Source organism: Bombina bombina, chromosome 12 (assembly GCF_027579735.1).
Source record: "Bombina bombina isolate aBomBom1 chromosome 12, aBomBom1.pri, whole genome shotgun sequence".
Classification (NCBI taxonomy): Eukaryota; Metazoa; Chordata; class Amphibia; order Anura; family Bombinatoridae; genus Bombina; species Bombina bombina.
The window spans coordinates 117,923,338-117,940,273 of record NC_069510.1 but is presented as its reverse complement, the minus strand read 5'-3'; the positions used below and the strand labels follow the sequence as shown (position 1 = coordinate 117,940,273).

The window sequence follows — 16,936 nt, the reverse complement described above, 5'->3', positions numbered from 1 at the left end:
GGCGTGTCACTAGGAGGTGTGTCACTAGGAGGCGTGTCACTAGGAGGTGTGTCACTAGGAGGCGTGTCACTAGGAGGCGTGTCATTAGGAGGCGTGTCACTAGGTGTGTCACTAGGAGGTGTGTCACTAGGAGGCGTGTCACTAGGTGTGTCATTAGGAGGCGTGTCACTAGGAGGCGTGTCACTAGGAGGTGTATCACTAGGAGGTGTATCACTAGGAGGCGGGTCACTAGGTGTGTCACTAGGAGGCGTGTCACTAGGAGGCGTGTCACTAGGTGTGTCACTAGGAGGCGTGTCACTAGGAGGTGTATCACTAGGAGGTGTATCACTAGGAGGCGGGTCACTAGGTGTGTCACTAGGAGGTGTGTCACTAGGAGGCGGGTCTCTAGGTGTGTCACTAGGAGGCGTGTCACTAGGAGGTGTATCACTAGGAGGCGGGTCACTAGGAGTAGCAGTGTCTACTTGATACATAATAGCTGACTTATGCAGTGGATCAATGTAATATGAATGGGTATTTGAGTGTATACTTTGTTGCTACCGGGATACTCTAACCCTGAGTGACGATTTATTAAGCCTTGTTTTAAATCTGTGAAAGCTTTATGTATGTAAACAAATTTAAAAGAAAAAAAACTTCATCTACCAAGAGTGTTATCAATGAGCATTTAACTTAGAGCTATTTGAAACTCCAGCAAGTGTGAGTACTGTGATTTAAACGTGTGAGTAGAAATCGCCCTGCGCAGTTACGCTATGTTTTTGTCTCTCTTCCTTCGAGGATAACATCACGGAGGAGTTACACATTCGGGATTCACTTTGCCACAATTGTGTTGCTATACATATTGCTCCATTATCTTAGCATTATAATCACTTTTTTTTTTTTTTGCACATTTAGTGATTCCTAAATCAAATACCTTAAAATACGCAAAAAGTTACTAGTTTACTCAATAGTTAAAGATAGGAAAAAGTCAAATTTCTACGTCCTCCGCTGCAATTTCTAATTTGTCCAGGACCCTTGGAAATTTCAAGCCCTGAAATATAATGTGTATACATTCAAATAGATATATAGGTATAGATGTATATTTTACATACAAAATATACAGCGCTGCGGAACATGTTGGCGCTCCACAAATACCTGATAATAATAATAATAATATATCAAGTTCTACTCTTGTGTTCTCTGTCTTTAAACAGTTTGAGGTTCTTACCATAGGATATGTGGAACAGGAGCCCCAAAACTGGTACAGTGCATATAGACGGTGTTCCTCTCCACAACACGGTACACAAGGTTATCCTGCGTAAGAATCTGTGGTGGGAATACTGTAGGAGAGAAAAACGTGCTAAGGTATCTTTACACTACAGAACAGTAGTATCTATTGGGAAAATGTAAGTAGTAGGTGTGTAACCCATGTGACTATACAGTGACTATACTACACATAAGAGAACAAGAGGTGTGTGTGACACATGTGACTATACAGTGACTATACTACACATGACAGAACAAGAGGTGTGTGTGACACATGTGACTATACCGTGACTATACTACACATAAGAGAACAAGAGGTGTGTGTGACACATGTGACTATACAGTGACTATACTACACATGACAGAACAAGAGGTGTGTGTAACCCATGTGACTATACAGTGACTATACTACACATGACAGAACAAGAGGTGTGTGTGACACATGTGACTATACAGTGACTATACTACACATGACAGAACAAGAGGTGTGTGTGACACATGTGACTATACAGTGACTATACTACACATGACAGAACAAGAGGTGTGTGTGACACATGTGACTATACAGTGACTATACTACACATGACAGAACAAGAGGTGTGTGTGACACATGTGACTATACAGTGACTATACTACACATAACAGAACAAGAGGTGTGTGTGACACATGTGACTATACAGTGACTATACTACACATGACAGAACAAGAGGTATGTGTGACACATGTGACTATACAGTGACTATACTACACATGACAGAACAAGAGGTGTGTGTGACACATGTGACTATACAGTGACTATATTACACATGACAGAACAAGAGGTGTGTGTGACACATGTGACTATACAGTGACTATACTACACATGACAGAACAAGAGGTGTGTGTGACACATGTGACTATACAGTGACTATACTACACATAAGAGAACAAGAGGTGTGTGTGACACATGTGACTATACAGTGACTATACTACACATGACAGAACAAGAGGTGTGTGTGACACATGTGACTATACAGTGACTATACTACACATGACAGAACAAGAGGTGTGTGTGACACATGTGACTATACAATGACTATACTACACATGACAGAACAAGAGGTGTGTGTAACCCATGTGACTATACAGTGACTATACTACACATGACAGAACAAGAGGTGTGTGTTACACATGTGACTATACAGTGACTATACTACACATGACAGAACAAGAGGTGTGTGTGACACATGTGACTATACAGTGACTAATACTACACATGACAGAACAAGAGGTGTGTGTGACACATGTGACTATACAGTGACTATACTACACATGACAGAACATGAGGTGTGTGTGACACATGTGACTATACAGTGACTATACTACACATGACAAAACAAGAGGTGTGTGTGACACATGTGACTATACAGTGACTATACTACACATGACAGAACAAGAGGTGTGTGTGACACATGTGACTATACAGTGACTATACTACACATGACAGAACAAGAGGTGTGTGTGACACATGTGACTATACAGTGAATATACTACACATGACAGAACAAGAGGTGTGTGTGACACATGTGACTATACAGTGACTATACTACACATGACAGAACATGAGGTGTGTGTGACACATGTGACTATACAGTGACTATACTACACATGACGGAACATGAGGTGTGTGTGACACGTGACTATACAGTGACTATACTACACATGACGGAACATGAGGTGTGTGTGACACATGTGACTATACAGTGACTATACTACACATGACAGAACAAGAGGTGTGTGTGACACATGTGACTATACAGTGACTATACTACACATGACAGAACATGAGGTGTGTGTGACACGTGACTATACAGTGACTATACTACACATGACGGAACATGAGGTGTGTGTGACACATGTGACTATACAGTGACTATACTACACATGACAGAACAAGAGGTGTGTGTGACACATGTGACTATACAGTGACTATACTACACATGACAGAACATGAGGTGTGTGTGACACGTGACTATACAGTGACTATACTACACATGACGGAACATGAGGTGTGTGTGACACATGTGACTATACAGTGACTATACTACACATGACAGAACAAGAGGTGTGTGTGACACATGTGACTATACAGTAACTATACTACACATGACAGAACAAGAGGTGTGTGTGACAGATGTGACTATACTACACATGACAGAACAAGAGGTGTGTGTGACACATGTGACTATACAGTGACTATACTACACATGACAGAACAAGAGGTGTGTGTGACACATGTGACTATACAGTGACTATACTACACATGACAGAACAAGAGGTGTGTGTGACACATGTGACTATACAGTGACTATACTACACATGACAGAACAAGAGGTGTGTGTGACACATGTGACTATACAGTGACTATACTACACATGACAGAACAAGAGGTGTGTGTGACACATGTGACTATACAGTGACTATACTACACATGACGGAACATGAGGTGTGTGTGACACGTGACTATACAGTGACTATACTACACATGACGGAACATGAGGTGTGTGTGACACATGTGACTATACAGTGACTATACTACACATGACAGAACAAGAGGTGTGTGTGACACATGTGACTATACAGTGACTATACTACACATGACAGAACATGAGGTGTGTGTGACACGTGACTATACAGTGACTATACTACACATGACGGAACATGAGGTGTGTGTGACACATGTGACTATACAGTGACTATACTACACATGACAGAACAAGAGGTGTGTGTGACACATGTGACTATACAGTGACTATACTACACATGACAGAACATGAGGTGTGTGTGACACGTGACTATACAGTGACTATACTACACATGACGGAACATGAGGTGTGTGTGACACATGTGACTATACAGTGACTATACTACACATGACAGAACAAGAGGTGTGTGTGACACATGTGACTATACAGTAACTATACTACACATGACAGAACAAGAGGTGTGTGTGACACATGTGACTATACAGTGACTATACTACACATGACAGAACAAGAGGTGTGTGTGACACATGTGACTATACAGTGACTATACTACACATGACAGAACAAGAGGTGTGTGTGACACATGTGACTATACAGTGACTATACTACACATGACAGAACAAGAGGTGTGTGTGACACATGTGACTATACAGTGACTATACTACACATGACAGAACAAGAGGTGTGTGTGACACATGTGACTATACATTAGATAAGTCTGCCATAGCTCTGCATTGAGATTTACTTAGGTCTGGCAAGATTTACTTACGTACAAATGATTGTAATCATGTAAAGACAAGTTTGTTTAACCAAATAAAACAGCATATATTGCTGGTTATTCTCTAGAGCGATTTTGCTGACTTTTCTTGTGATCATAACAATTATAAATGACAAGTGATGCTAAAAAAATGGAGACTTACAGTCTACATAGACATAAGCGTTGGCCAGAATGGTTCCGTGCTTGTTCCGGGCTTCACATTGAACGTTCATTGTATCATTTGTCTTAACAGAGTTTAAGATCATCGTGTTGCCTGTCAGCTTACGATCTTTGCCCAAATTTGTATCTTCATGATAAGAAAGAAGAAAGAGAGATGTCAAAGAATTAGTAGCAGAGCTAATTGCTGTGATGGTTTAGAACCAGAGATAAAATAAATGTCCTGCCCAGATCTGAACAACTGAAGCAGAGATAAAATACCTGCCTTGCCCAGATCTGAACATCTGGACCAGAGGTAAAATAAATGCCCTGATCTAAAACCACTGGACCAGAGGTAAAATAACTCTCCTGCCCAGATCTGAACAACTGAAGCAGAGATAAAATAAGTGCCCTGCCCAGATCTGAGCAACGAAATCAGAGATAAAATAACTGCCCTGATCTAAAACCACTGGACCAGAGGTAAAATAAATGCCCTGATCTAAAACCACTGGACCAGAGGTAAAATAACTGCCCTGCCCAGATCTGAACAACTGAAGCAGAGATAAAATAACTGCCCTGTTAAGATCTGAACATCTGGACCAGATTTAAAATAAATGCCCTGATCTAAAACCACTGGACCAGAGGTAAAATAACTGCCCTGCCCAGATCTGAACAACTGAAGAAGAGATAAAATAACTGCCCTGCCCAGATCTGAACTGGACCAAAGGTAATCTGTACCAGTAGGAAAACTTACCATTCACCGGCTTCCCATTTATCTTCCAGCTTATGTTGGGTTTGGGAATTCCTGATGCCTCACATTCCAGGACAACATGCTCGTCTGGTCCGTACAGCCCACTCTCTGGCTTCCGAATCCAATCCGGAGCAGCTGCAGAACAACAAAGAATCACATAGTAGTGAGACACACAATAGGACTGATGATAAAATACTGTGTGCTAACTGAGTCGCTGTGTGGTTATGTTTAACAAGAGAACAGACCTCCGAAGGCAAAATCATATCAAACCACACAAGAACGGAACTCTGGATATAAAAGGAATGTGCCTACCTGGGCAATGAAACTTGTATCTTGCTAAACATTATACTGCTAGAGATGTATCAGATCCAATTCTACACATACACAGATATTCTGAGCATAAAAAGACAAGGGGACCAATCCTGGCAGTATAGAGACACTTCTGCTCTCACATTTAACAAACAGCTAGAGGGATTTTAACGACCGCCACAAAAGCGGCGTTATTTCACCTCCCTATAGCGCTGCTATTACAGGTTTAAAAAAAGCAGCCTTGTGCGGGCAATATGGTGGCGTTGAGCTCCATACTGCATTGAAATCAAGAGCTGCTTTGACGTGCTCGTGCACGATTTGCCCATAGACATCAATGGGAAGAGCCGGCAAAAACAAAGCCTAACACCTGCGATCATGGAATGAAAAGCTCCGTAACGCAGCCCCTTTGATGTCTATGGGGAAAGAAAAGGTTACGTTTAAACCTAACACCCTAACATAAACCCTGAGTCTAAACACCCCTAATCTACTGCCCCCGACATCGTCGCCACCTACATACAGTTAATAACCCCTAATCTGCCGCCCCCGATATCTCCGCCACCTACATAAAACTATTAACCCTTTTCTGCCGCTCCCAATGTCGCCTCCACTATACTAAAGTTATTAACCCCTAAACCTCTTACCTCCCACACCACTACCACTAAATAAATCCATTAACCCCTAAACCTAGCACTAACCCTAATGTAACCCTAACCCTAACACCCCCTAACTTTAACATAATTAAAATAGAGCTAAACTAAAGTTACAATTATTAACTAAATAATACCTATTTAAAACTAAATACAAACTTACCTGTGAAATAAAACCTAAGCTAGCTACAATATAACTAATAGTTATATTGTAGCTAGCTTAGGTTTTATTTTTATTTCACAGGTAAGTTTGTATTTATTTTATCTAGGTAGACTAGTTATTAAATAGTTATTAACTATTTAATACCTACCTAGTTAAAATAAATACAAATTTACCAGTGAAATTAAACCTAACCTGTCTTACACTAAAACCTAACATTACAAAATAAAAATAAACACTAAAATTACTAGAAATAAAAATAACTAAAATACATTAAAAAAAACACAAAATTACAAAAAATAAGAAACAAATTATCAAAAATAAAAAAGAATTACACCTAATCTAATAGCCCTTTTGTATGGGCATTTAGCTCTTTTACATGCCCAGACCCTAAACTAAAAATAAAACCCACCCAAAAAACCCTTAAAAAACCTAAACTAACCCCGACGATCCACTTACAGTTTTTGAAGTCCCGCTTGAAGGATCCATCCAGCTGGCAAAGTCCTCATCCATGCGGCAAGAAGTCTTCATCCGGGCGGCCTCTTCCATCTTCATCCAGCCGGAGAAGTCCTCATCCAGGCAGTAAGAAGTCTTCATCCAGACTGCATCTTCTATCTTCATCCAGACGACATCTTCTATCTTCATCCATCCGGCGCGGAGCGGGTCCATCCTGAAGACATCCGGCGCAGAGCATCCTCTTCATACGGTCACCGCCGTAAACTGGAACTTTAATGAAAGTGACGTCTTCCAAGATGGCGTCCCTTGCATTCCTATTGGCTAAAAGATTTTAATCCGCCAATAGGATTAGAGCTGCTAAAATCCTATTGGCTGTTCCAATCAGCCAATAGGATGAGAGCTCAATCCTATTGGCTGATTGGAACAGCCAATAGGATTTTAGCAGCTCTAATCCTTTTGGCTGATTGGAACAGCCAATAGGATTTTAGCAGCTCTAATCCTATTGGCTGATTGAAATCTTTTAGCCAATAGGAATGCAAGGGACACCATCTTGGATGACGTCACTTGCATTGATGTTCCAGTTTACAGCGGCGACCGTATGAAGAGGATGCTCCGCGCCGGATGTCTTCAGGATGGACCCGCTCCGCGCCGGATGGATGAAGATAGAAGATGCCGTCTGGATGAAGATAGAAGATGCCGTCTGGATGAAGACTTCTTGCCGCCTGGATGAGGACTTCGCCGGCTGGATGAAGATGAAAGAGGCCGCCCGGATAAAGACTTCTTGCCGCATGGATGAGGACTTCGCCGGCTAGATGGATCCTTCAAGCGGGACTTCAAGACCTCTAAGTGAATCGTCGAGGGTTAGTGTTAGGTTTTTTAAGGTTTTTTTGGGGGGTTTTATTTTTAGTTTAGGGTCTGGGCATGTAAAAGAGCTAAATGCCTTTTTAAGGGCAATGCCCATACAAATGCCCTTTTCAGGACAATGGGGAGCTTAGGTTTTTTTAGATAGTTATTTTATTTGGGGGGGTTGGTTGTGGGGGTGGTGGGTTTTACTGTTGGGGCGTGTTTGTATTTTTTTTTACAGGTAAAAGAGCTGATATCTTTGGGGCAATGCCCCACAAAAGGCCATTTTAAGGGCCATTGGTAGTTTATTGTAGGCTAGGGGTTTTTTTTTATTTGGGGGGGGGGGGGCTTTTTATTTTGATAGGGCTATTAGATTAGGTGTAAAAAAAATTATTTTTGATAATTTGTTTAGTATTTTTCATAATTTAGTGTTTGTTTTTTTGTAATTTAGTTATTTATTTATTTTTGTAATTAGATACCTTTTGTAATTTTTAGAGTAGTGTTAGGATTTTTTTAATGTGTAGTTTGGTTTAAAGGGACAGTCTAGGCCAAAAAAAACTTTCATGATTCAGATAGAGCATGTCATTTTAAACAATTTTACTTTTATCACCAATTTTGCTTTGTTCTCTTGGTATTCTTAGTTGAAAGCTTAACCTAGGAGGTTCATATGCAAATTTCTTAGACCTTGATTGCCACCTCTTTTCAGAATGCATTTTAACAGTTTTTCACCACTAGAGGGTGTTAGTTCATGTATTTCATATAGATAACACTGTGCTCGTGCACGTGAAGTTATCTGGGAGCAGGCACTGATTGGCTAAACTGCAAGTCTGTCAAAAGAACTGAAATAAGGGGGCAGTTTGCAGAGGCTTAGATACAAGGTAATCACAGAGGTTAAAAGTATATTAATATAACTGTGTTGGTTATGCAAAACTGGGGAATGGGTAATAAAGGGATTATCTATCTTTTAAAACAATAAAAATTCTGGTGTAGTATGTCCCTTTAATTTAATTGGTAGTTAGTTTAATTGTAGTTTAATAATTATCTTAGTTTAATTGTTAGTTTAAAATTAATTTATTTAATTTGACAGGTAAGTTTTAATTTAATTTAAGATAGAGAAATTGTAATTTTAATATAAAGTTAGGGGGGGCGTTAGGTTTAGGGGTTAATCGTTTATTTTAGTATATTTCGTTGGGGGGGCTTTTGGTTTAGGGTTTAATAGTTTATTTAAGTATATTTCATTGTGGGGGGCTTGCGGTTTAGGGGTTAATAGGTTTATTATAGCAGCGGTGTGGGCGGACAGCAGATTAGGGATAAATTATATTTAAATAGTGTTTGCGATGCGGGAGGGTGGCAGTTTAAGGGTTAATAGGTTTATTATAGTGGCGACAATGTCGGGGAGCGGCGGAATAGGGGTTAATAGATTTTAATAGTGGCGGCGATGTTCGGAGTGGCAGATTAGGGGTTAATAACTTTATTATAGTTTTTTTTTATGTGGGAAGGCCTTGGTTTATGGGTTAATAGGTAGTTTATGGGTGTTAGTGTACTTTTTAACACTTTAGCTATCAATTTTATGTTACAGCTTTGTAGCGTAAAACTCATAACTGCTGACTTGTGGTTATAGAGTGTACCTCTCACTTTTTGGCTTCCCAGGCAAACTCGTAATACCAGCGCTATGGGAGTCCCATTGAAAAATGACTTTTTTTAAAAGTGCGGTACTGACGTTGCGTGACAGACTAAAAGGTGTGCGGTACACCTATACCGTCAAGACTTGTAATAGCAGCGTTATTTGACTCATAATGCAAAACTCGGAATCTAGCTGAATGTAAATTTTAAAAGAAAAAAATGAACTGCAGGTTATCAGAAGGAAATAATATTATCATTTAGTGGAGGGGGGGGGAGACAATATGGTTTTTCAAGCGAGTGCTGTGCAGTTGCCAAATGAAGAACAATAGACTTACATTGTACTTTTACAGTGTAGACATGACGGACAATGCCTTCCTCATTCTTCACTGTGCACTGATATTCTCCCTCATCCTCCTCCTCAATGCTGATGATTTGTAGTGTCTTCTTGAAGTTATCCAAGTTATGTTCAGGTAGGCTGCCGCCAAGTCGCTCCCATTCAATCTCTGGAGTTGGGCTGAAAAAAGAAAATGGAGATTCCAAATCAAAGAGAGGAGAGATGAAAGAATGGAAAGGAAAAAAAAGGAAATGCAATTTTGTCCAGAGGATATGTTAAAGTCACTTTGAGTATCACTCACTACATTGGAATAACACAATATGAAGGGGAGCATTAGGAGACATATTTCTCATTTATGCAGCATCTTGTTGGACACACATGGGCTTTATAATGTGCTAAACACACCAGGTTAATTCAGTGAACACTCAACAAAATTACAAGTAACCCTTATGTCCACTTCCTTCATCCCAATCATCCAAGTACACCTCTATTTTAGGTCTGTCATTGCTACCTCCCACCCCAATCCTCACTTCCCATCACAGTAGACCAAGACATACTGTACATTTCCGTTACTAAAACTTGCTGAGGACTACAAATAGCCTCTCCTTTATGGAGTCAAACAGACGTATCTTTTATTATCATCATGTTTCAAGAAGAAAGATCACATCCTTCATGTAAGCCCAGAAATGCAATACTTCCATAGGAACCCAGGAGGCCCATCATCTGCATGACAATACACCAAAAACACATCTTTTCTGTAAACACCCACTTCACTGTTGCCAGCCTATCATATTCATGATTCCCATATACTTCCCATCTACTCCAAATCCCACCTCCATCCCTCTGAGACAATTGTTAGGAACGTAACGTACTATCCTTCAGCGATGCACTCCAGCTCTAAGGATTTCCCTCTCAGGGCTATGTATGTGCTAGTAAGACCTTTGGGCATCATCATATGAGGCTGGCGTAAATTTAAAGAATTGCCTAGAAATAGAAAGAGTAAAGTAAAGAGTTTTGTAGACATCTCCAGAACATCATGGTTAGAAGTGGCTGGGTAAGGCCTTTCCGCTTTGCTCCTTACTGGGCTACTGGGTCACTTACTGGGCAGGACCTTCAGGGCAATAGGCTCCTTCTGCAGAATTGTGCGGGCATCCATGAAATGTGCATTACAGATGTAGTCAGGATGTTCATCAGTTAACAATACATTGGAGAAATAGAGGTTTCCATCCAATCCAGTTGTGACACGTTGATCCTGGGTGATGTGCATCAAAGCTACAGAAATACGAGAGAAACATTATGTAGATATCTGTGTAAGTGATGCTGCTGTATTCCAACAAGTTGATGCAAAAAATAAAAAGAACACTAATATTAACACAAATGTGCTGCTTAAAAGCTAAATTTACCATACGTGCACATTTCAAATTTACTGACACCATAAAATTAAATATAAGTCAGTTAAGCGCATCAATAAAATATAATGGTAACTATAAAAAGGGGAGAAAATGCTTTAACAGAGGTTAATACAAGTAACATTTCTGCCAACAACTCTGGTCAGCAGGGGGTGCAGTTAGTCATTGACTTATTAAACTATACATTGTCTAATTAAAAAAGCTCTGAGTGATTGACAGATGCCCCCCCCCTACTGCTCACACAATGAAAAGCATTTAACCATTTTCTTCCCGTTTCATCAGTCAATTGAATTTAGGCCAGACTTACCCTGTGTATGCTGCTGGCTTCCTACAAGGAAAAACTGTCCTGCCTTTGTTACTGTGGTAGATAGCAGCCTCAGAGGTTTTGGGGGCTATGATATAGATCCATAGTTCACACTAAGCTGGATGGAGGCCTAGATTTTACTGATCACAGACGTATTTATTTTTTTAACAATTACAAGAGCATAAAGGCATTGATGAGACTGCAAGAAAATGCACTGTGTATGTGACATAACAAACTATCTGTAAACATAATGAGAAAAACAAAAAGAGACTACACCTCACATGGTACTGGTCACTACTCACTAGGTACTAATGCAGGAAAACACACTGTGTATGTTACCGGCGGGAGGGAAAGCAGGAGGCAGGTGTGCGGCCCAGCGGTGGAGGGAGAGGGAGGGATTGGGAGCTACACTTTGCAAATTTTGAGGTCTAAAAAATGAACAGCTATTGATCAAACGGAATCAAACCTACAGAAAAAAGACTGTTTAGTCCACTTTTAAATTATTATGTGAACATATACCACAGGTTTTGTCATGCTGAATGTGGCATTTCTTATTCCACACAAGACGATGAAGATCCTTAGTGGCTATCATGTATCAGGCATTTTTAACGACTCAGCTCATAATGGTATCACATTTTCTGATATAGCTATCCACAAGATGCATTTTGACCAACAAGTTGGTATATGCTTAATATGAAATGTTAAGGACTCACCAATAATCAGCATTTTTTATGGGGTGCTATGGGTTCCATTTATCAAGCTACGATAGCAGCTTCCGAACCCCAGCATTTTAGGCACGCGTGAGTAAGACTGAATTGATAGCCAATTAGCAGCGGTCTTTAGACTTATTAATTTTGGATCTAAACAGTGAATAAGAAAAAAAAAAAGGTGCGATGGTGTGGGGGTTTCCTAACAAAGGATTGCTGGAGGGGGGGGGGGGAATGTGGGGACCACTACAGAAAAAATAATAATTATATATGTATTAGTAGTGCTAAAGACAGCTACCATTAGTGGGAGGGGGAGGATTAGACAGCTATTTGCTGAGTACCAGCAGGCTCTGTGTCACGGCCCAGCCTGGGATTGAACCTGGGACTCCTAATTCATAGCCTGTAGTCCTGTCTCTGCATCACCAGAGGGTTTTAGCTTGTGCTGATGTTTTGGGAGATCTGTTGCCTGCATTTGTTGTGCTGTTAGGTTCCCCCTGCCTGCCAGCTGCAGGCAGATATGTAATCAGCACTATAAATATAGATATATCATCAGCACTATAAAAGGCAGCTTCACAGACCACTCCCTGCTCTGACATTGTGGTCAGTGCCTCTGACCTCACCTGAGTTCCTGTTTGTTTTTTTCCTCTGGTTCCTGAATTCGGCTTGCCTCCTGACTACTCTCTAGGATTTCCCTTTTTTTATGAAAGATCAGATTGCTATTCTGGTAAACTGAACTTGGCCTTGTCTCCTGACTAGTCTAATGGATTCTCCCTGTATTTGGTGACTTATCAGACTGCTCTCATGTATCTGACTCCCAGCTTGTTTCCTGGCTATTCTCTCATCAACAGCCTGACACTGCTACCTGTTATCCTGTGTCACAATCCTGCCTTCTCTGGTATCCTGCTCCTGTGCCCAAGTCCTGCAGAGGGTTCTTGCCAATTTCCACTACCCAGCTACTGCATCCAAGCTCTTCAGGGAGTGTCTGCCAAATGCTAGTCTCCCGCTACTGCGCCCAAGCTCTGTAGAGTGTGTCTGTCAAGTTCTTGTACCCTAGCTCTACAGAGGGTATCTGCCAAGGGCCAGTCTCCAGTTCCTGCTTCCAAGTTCTACAGAGAGTATCTGCCACATAACAGTATCCAGCCATTGTACACAAACTCTACAGTGGGTGTCCACCCAGCTTCTGTGTCCTATTCTAGTCTTCGGCCTCAAGTGGGCATTCCTGTTCTTAGCCTTATCATGGGCATTCCTGTCTTGAACCTCAAGTGGGCACTCCAGTCTTGGCCTTATAGTGAGCATTCCAATTCCTGGCCCTATCATTGGCATTTACTCTGAATCCAGCTCTGGAGTGGGTGCACATGTTCACATATCCCGCTTTCAGTATCTGAGTCTTTAGTGTCCTGTACAATAAACTTCCATTGATTGTCTGTTTCTTCAGCTATGCCTGAAAGGATTAGTTCCAGTAGGAAGTCCATCTTACTGGCCCCTTTTAATGCACAAGACAACCCTAAGTCCGACACCTCCACACATGAGCTCCAAACCCCTGAACCTGCTCCCATGAGCATGACACTCTGGCAGGATACCAGGCAGGCTCTGTGGCTGAGACAAGATCCAGGTACCAGGCAGGCTCTGTAGCTTAGACAGGATCAGGCTACCAGGCAGGCTCTGTGTTTGAGACAGGATCAGGCTACCAGACAGGCGCTGTGGCTGAGATAGGATCAGGATACCAGACATGCTCTGTGGCTGAGAAAGGATCAGGGAACAAGGCAGGCTCTGTGGCTGAGGCAGGATCAGGGTACCAGGCAGACTCTGTGGCTGTGGCAGGATCAGGGTACCAGTCAGACTTTGTGGCTGAGGCAGGATCAGGGTACCAGGCAGAGTGTGGCTGAAGCAGGATCAGGGTACCAGGCAAACTCTGTGCCTGAGGCAGGATCAGGATACCAGGCAGACTCTGTGGCTGTGGCAGGATCAGGGTACCAGTCAGACTTTGTGGCTGAGGCAGGATCAGGGTACCAGGCAGACTGTGGCTGAAGCAGGATCAGGGTACCAGGCAGAGTGTGGCTGAGGCAGGATCAGGGTACCAGGCAAACTCTGTGCCTGAGGCAGGATCAGGATACCAGGCAGACTCTGTGGCTGTGGCAGGATCAGAGTACCAGTCAGACTCTGTGACTGAGGCAGCATCAGGGTACCAGACAGACTCTGTGACTGAGGCAGGACCAGGATACCGGACAGAGTCTGTAGCTTAGACAGGATAATGGTACCAGGCAAACTCTTTAGCTGACACAAAAAGCAGGGTAGCAGTCAAACTATGTGGCTGAGGCAGGAATTGCACCCTACAGACGGCAAATCTTAAATGGGTTGGACAAAAGGACCAGGCTGTTATAAAGGATGGCCAATGCTTGTTTTAAACTGGGGACCCATGCCAGGGCTAGAAAGAGGTGCACAGCAGAGAGGCCAGACAGGCCAAGGTAAATAACTGCCAAACAATGCCAGTATAGAATCAACAATAGACAGAGTAAAGTGCAAGCAGGAGGTCACAATACCAGTGTATCAAAAGGCCAGGCAACACAACAAAAGGGGAAATATAAAGGCAGAGTCTGAAGAACAGTACGGGTCCAAAGCCAGCAGAACAGTCAGCAGGTTTCAGAAAAAAACATAATTTATGCTTACCTGATAAATTTATTTCTCTTGTAGTGTATCCAGTCCACGGATCATCCATTACTTATGGGATATTCTCCTTCCCAACAGGAAGTTGCAAGAGGATCACCCACAGCAGAGCTGCTATATAGCTCCTCCGCTAACTGCCATATCCAGTCATTCGACCGAAACAAACAGAGAAAGGAGAAACCATAGGGTGCAGTGGTGACTGTAGTTTAATTACATTTTAGACCTGCCTTAAAATGACAGGGCGGGCCGTGGACTGGATACACTACAAGAGAAATAAATTTATCAGGTAAGCATAAATTATGTTTTCTCTTGTTAAGTGTATCCAGTCCACGGATCATCCAATACTAATGGGATACCAATACCAAAGCTAAAGTACACGGATGATGGGAGGGACAAGGCAGGGATTAAGCGGAAGGAACCACTGCCTGAAGAAACTTTCTCCCAAAAACAGCCTCCGAAGAAGCAAAAGTATCAAATTTGTAAAATTTTGAAAAAGTGTGAAGCGAAGACCAAGTCGCGGCCTTGCAAATCTGTTCAACAAAGGCCTCATTTTTAAAGGCCCAGGTGGAAGCCACAGCTAGTAGAATGAGCTGTAATTCTTTCAGGGGGCTGCTGTCCAGCAGTCTCATAGGCTAGGCGTATAATACTCCGAAGCCAAAAGGAAAGAGAGGTTGCCGAAGCTTTTTGACCTCTCCTCTGTCCAGAATAAACGACAAACAGGGAAGATGTTTGACGAAAATCTTTAGTAGCTTGTAAGTAAAACTTCAAGGCACGGACTACGTCCAGATTATGTAAAAGACGTTCCTTCTTTGAAGAAGGATTAGGACACAATGATGGAACAACAATCTCTTGATTGATATTCTTGTTAGAAACCACCTTAGGTAAAAACCCAGGTTTGGTACGCAGAACTACCTTATCTGCATGAAAAATCAGATAAGGAGAATCACATTGTAAGGCAGATAGCTCAGAGACTCTCCCAGCCGAGGAAATAGCCATCAAAAACAGAACTTTCCAAGATAAAAGCTTAATATCAATGGAATAAAGGGGTTAAAACGGAACTCCTTGAAGAACTTTAAGAACCAAGTTTAAGCTCCATGGGGGAGCAACAGGTTTAAACACAGGCTTAATTCTAACCAAAGCCTGACAAAATGCCTGGACGTCTGGAACTTCTGCCAGATGCTTGTGCAAAAGAATAGACAGAGCAGAAATCTGTCCCTTTAAGGAACTAGCTGATAATCCTTTGTCCAAACCCTCTTGGAGAAAGGACAATATCCTTGGAATCCTAACCTTACTTCATGAGTAATTCTTGGATTCACACCAGTAAAGATATGTACGCCATATCTTGTGATAGATTTTCCTGGTAACAGGCTTTCGTGCCTGTATTAAGGTATCAATGACTGACTCGGAGAAGCCACGCTTTGATAGAATCAAGCGTTCAATCTCCATGCAGTCAGTCTCAGAGAAATTAGATTTGGATGATTGAAAGGACCTTGTATTAGAAGGTCCTGTCTTAGAGGCAGAGTCCATGGTGGAAAGGATGACATGTCCACTAGGTCTGCATACCAGGTCCTGCGTGGCCACGCAGGCGCTATTAGAATCACTGATGCTCTCTCCTGTTTGATTTTGGCAATCAGTCTAGGGAGCAGAGGAAACGGTGGAAACACCACCAGGTTGAAGAACCAAGGCGCTGCTAGAGCATCTATCAGCGTCGCTTCTGGGTCCCTGGACCTGGATCCGTAACAAGGAAGCTTGGCGTTCTGGCGAGACGCCATGAGATCCAACTCTGGTTTGCCCCAAAGATGAATCAATTGAGCAAACACCTCCGGATGGAGTTCCCACTCCCCCGGGTGAAAAGTCTGACGACTTAGAAAATCCGCCTCCCAGTTCTCCACGCCTGGGATATGGATTGCTGACAGGTGGCAAGGGTGAGTCTCTGCCCAGCGAATTATTTTTGAGACTTCTAACATCGCTAGGGAACTCCTGGTTCCCCCTTGATGGTTGATGTAAGCCACAGTCGTGATATTGTCCGACTGAAATCTGATGAACCTCAGT

General features: G+C 42.1%; 1 protein-coding gene across 2 annotated transcripts in view; it reads right to left on the bottom strand.

The window, feature by feature from the left end:
* The window catches only part of L1CAM (L1 cell adhesion molecule), a 403,835-nt gene that overhangs the window by 117,785 nt on the left and 269,114 nt on the right, over positions 1 to 16,936 (bottom strand). For both annotated transcript variants that reach the window (XM_053695800.1, XM_053695801.1), the window contains 6 exons: positions 10,902 to 11,072; positions 10,673 to 10,784; positions 9,802 to 9,980; positions 5,432 to 5,563; positions 4,685 to 4,828; positions 1,202 to 1,313 (listed from right to left, as the gene is read on the bottom strand). In XM_053695800.1, the coding sequence (XP_053551775.1) occupies positions 1,202 to 1,313; positions 4,685 to 4,828; positions 5,432 to 5,563; positions 9,802 to 9,980; positions 10,673 to 10,784; positions 10,902 to 11,072 (850 nt within the window). The remainder of the gene's footprint in view (positions 1 to 1,201; positions 1,314 to 4,684; positions 4,829 to 5,431; positions 5,564 to 9,801; positions 9,981 to 10,672; positions 10,785 to 10,901; positions 11,073 to 16,936) is intronic.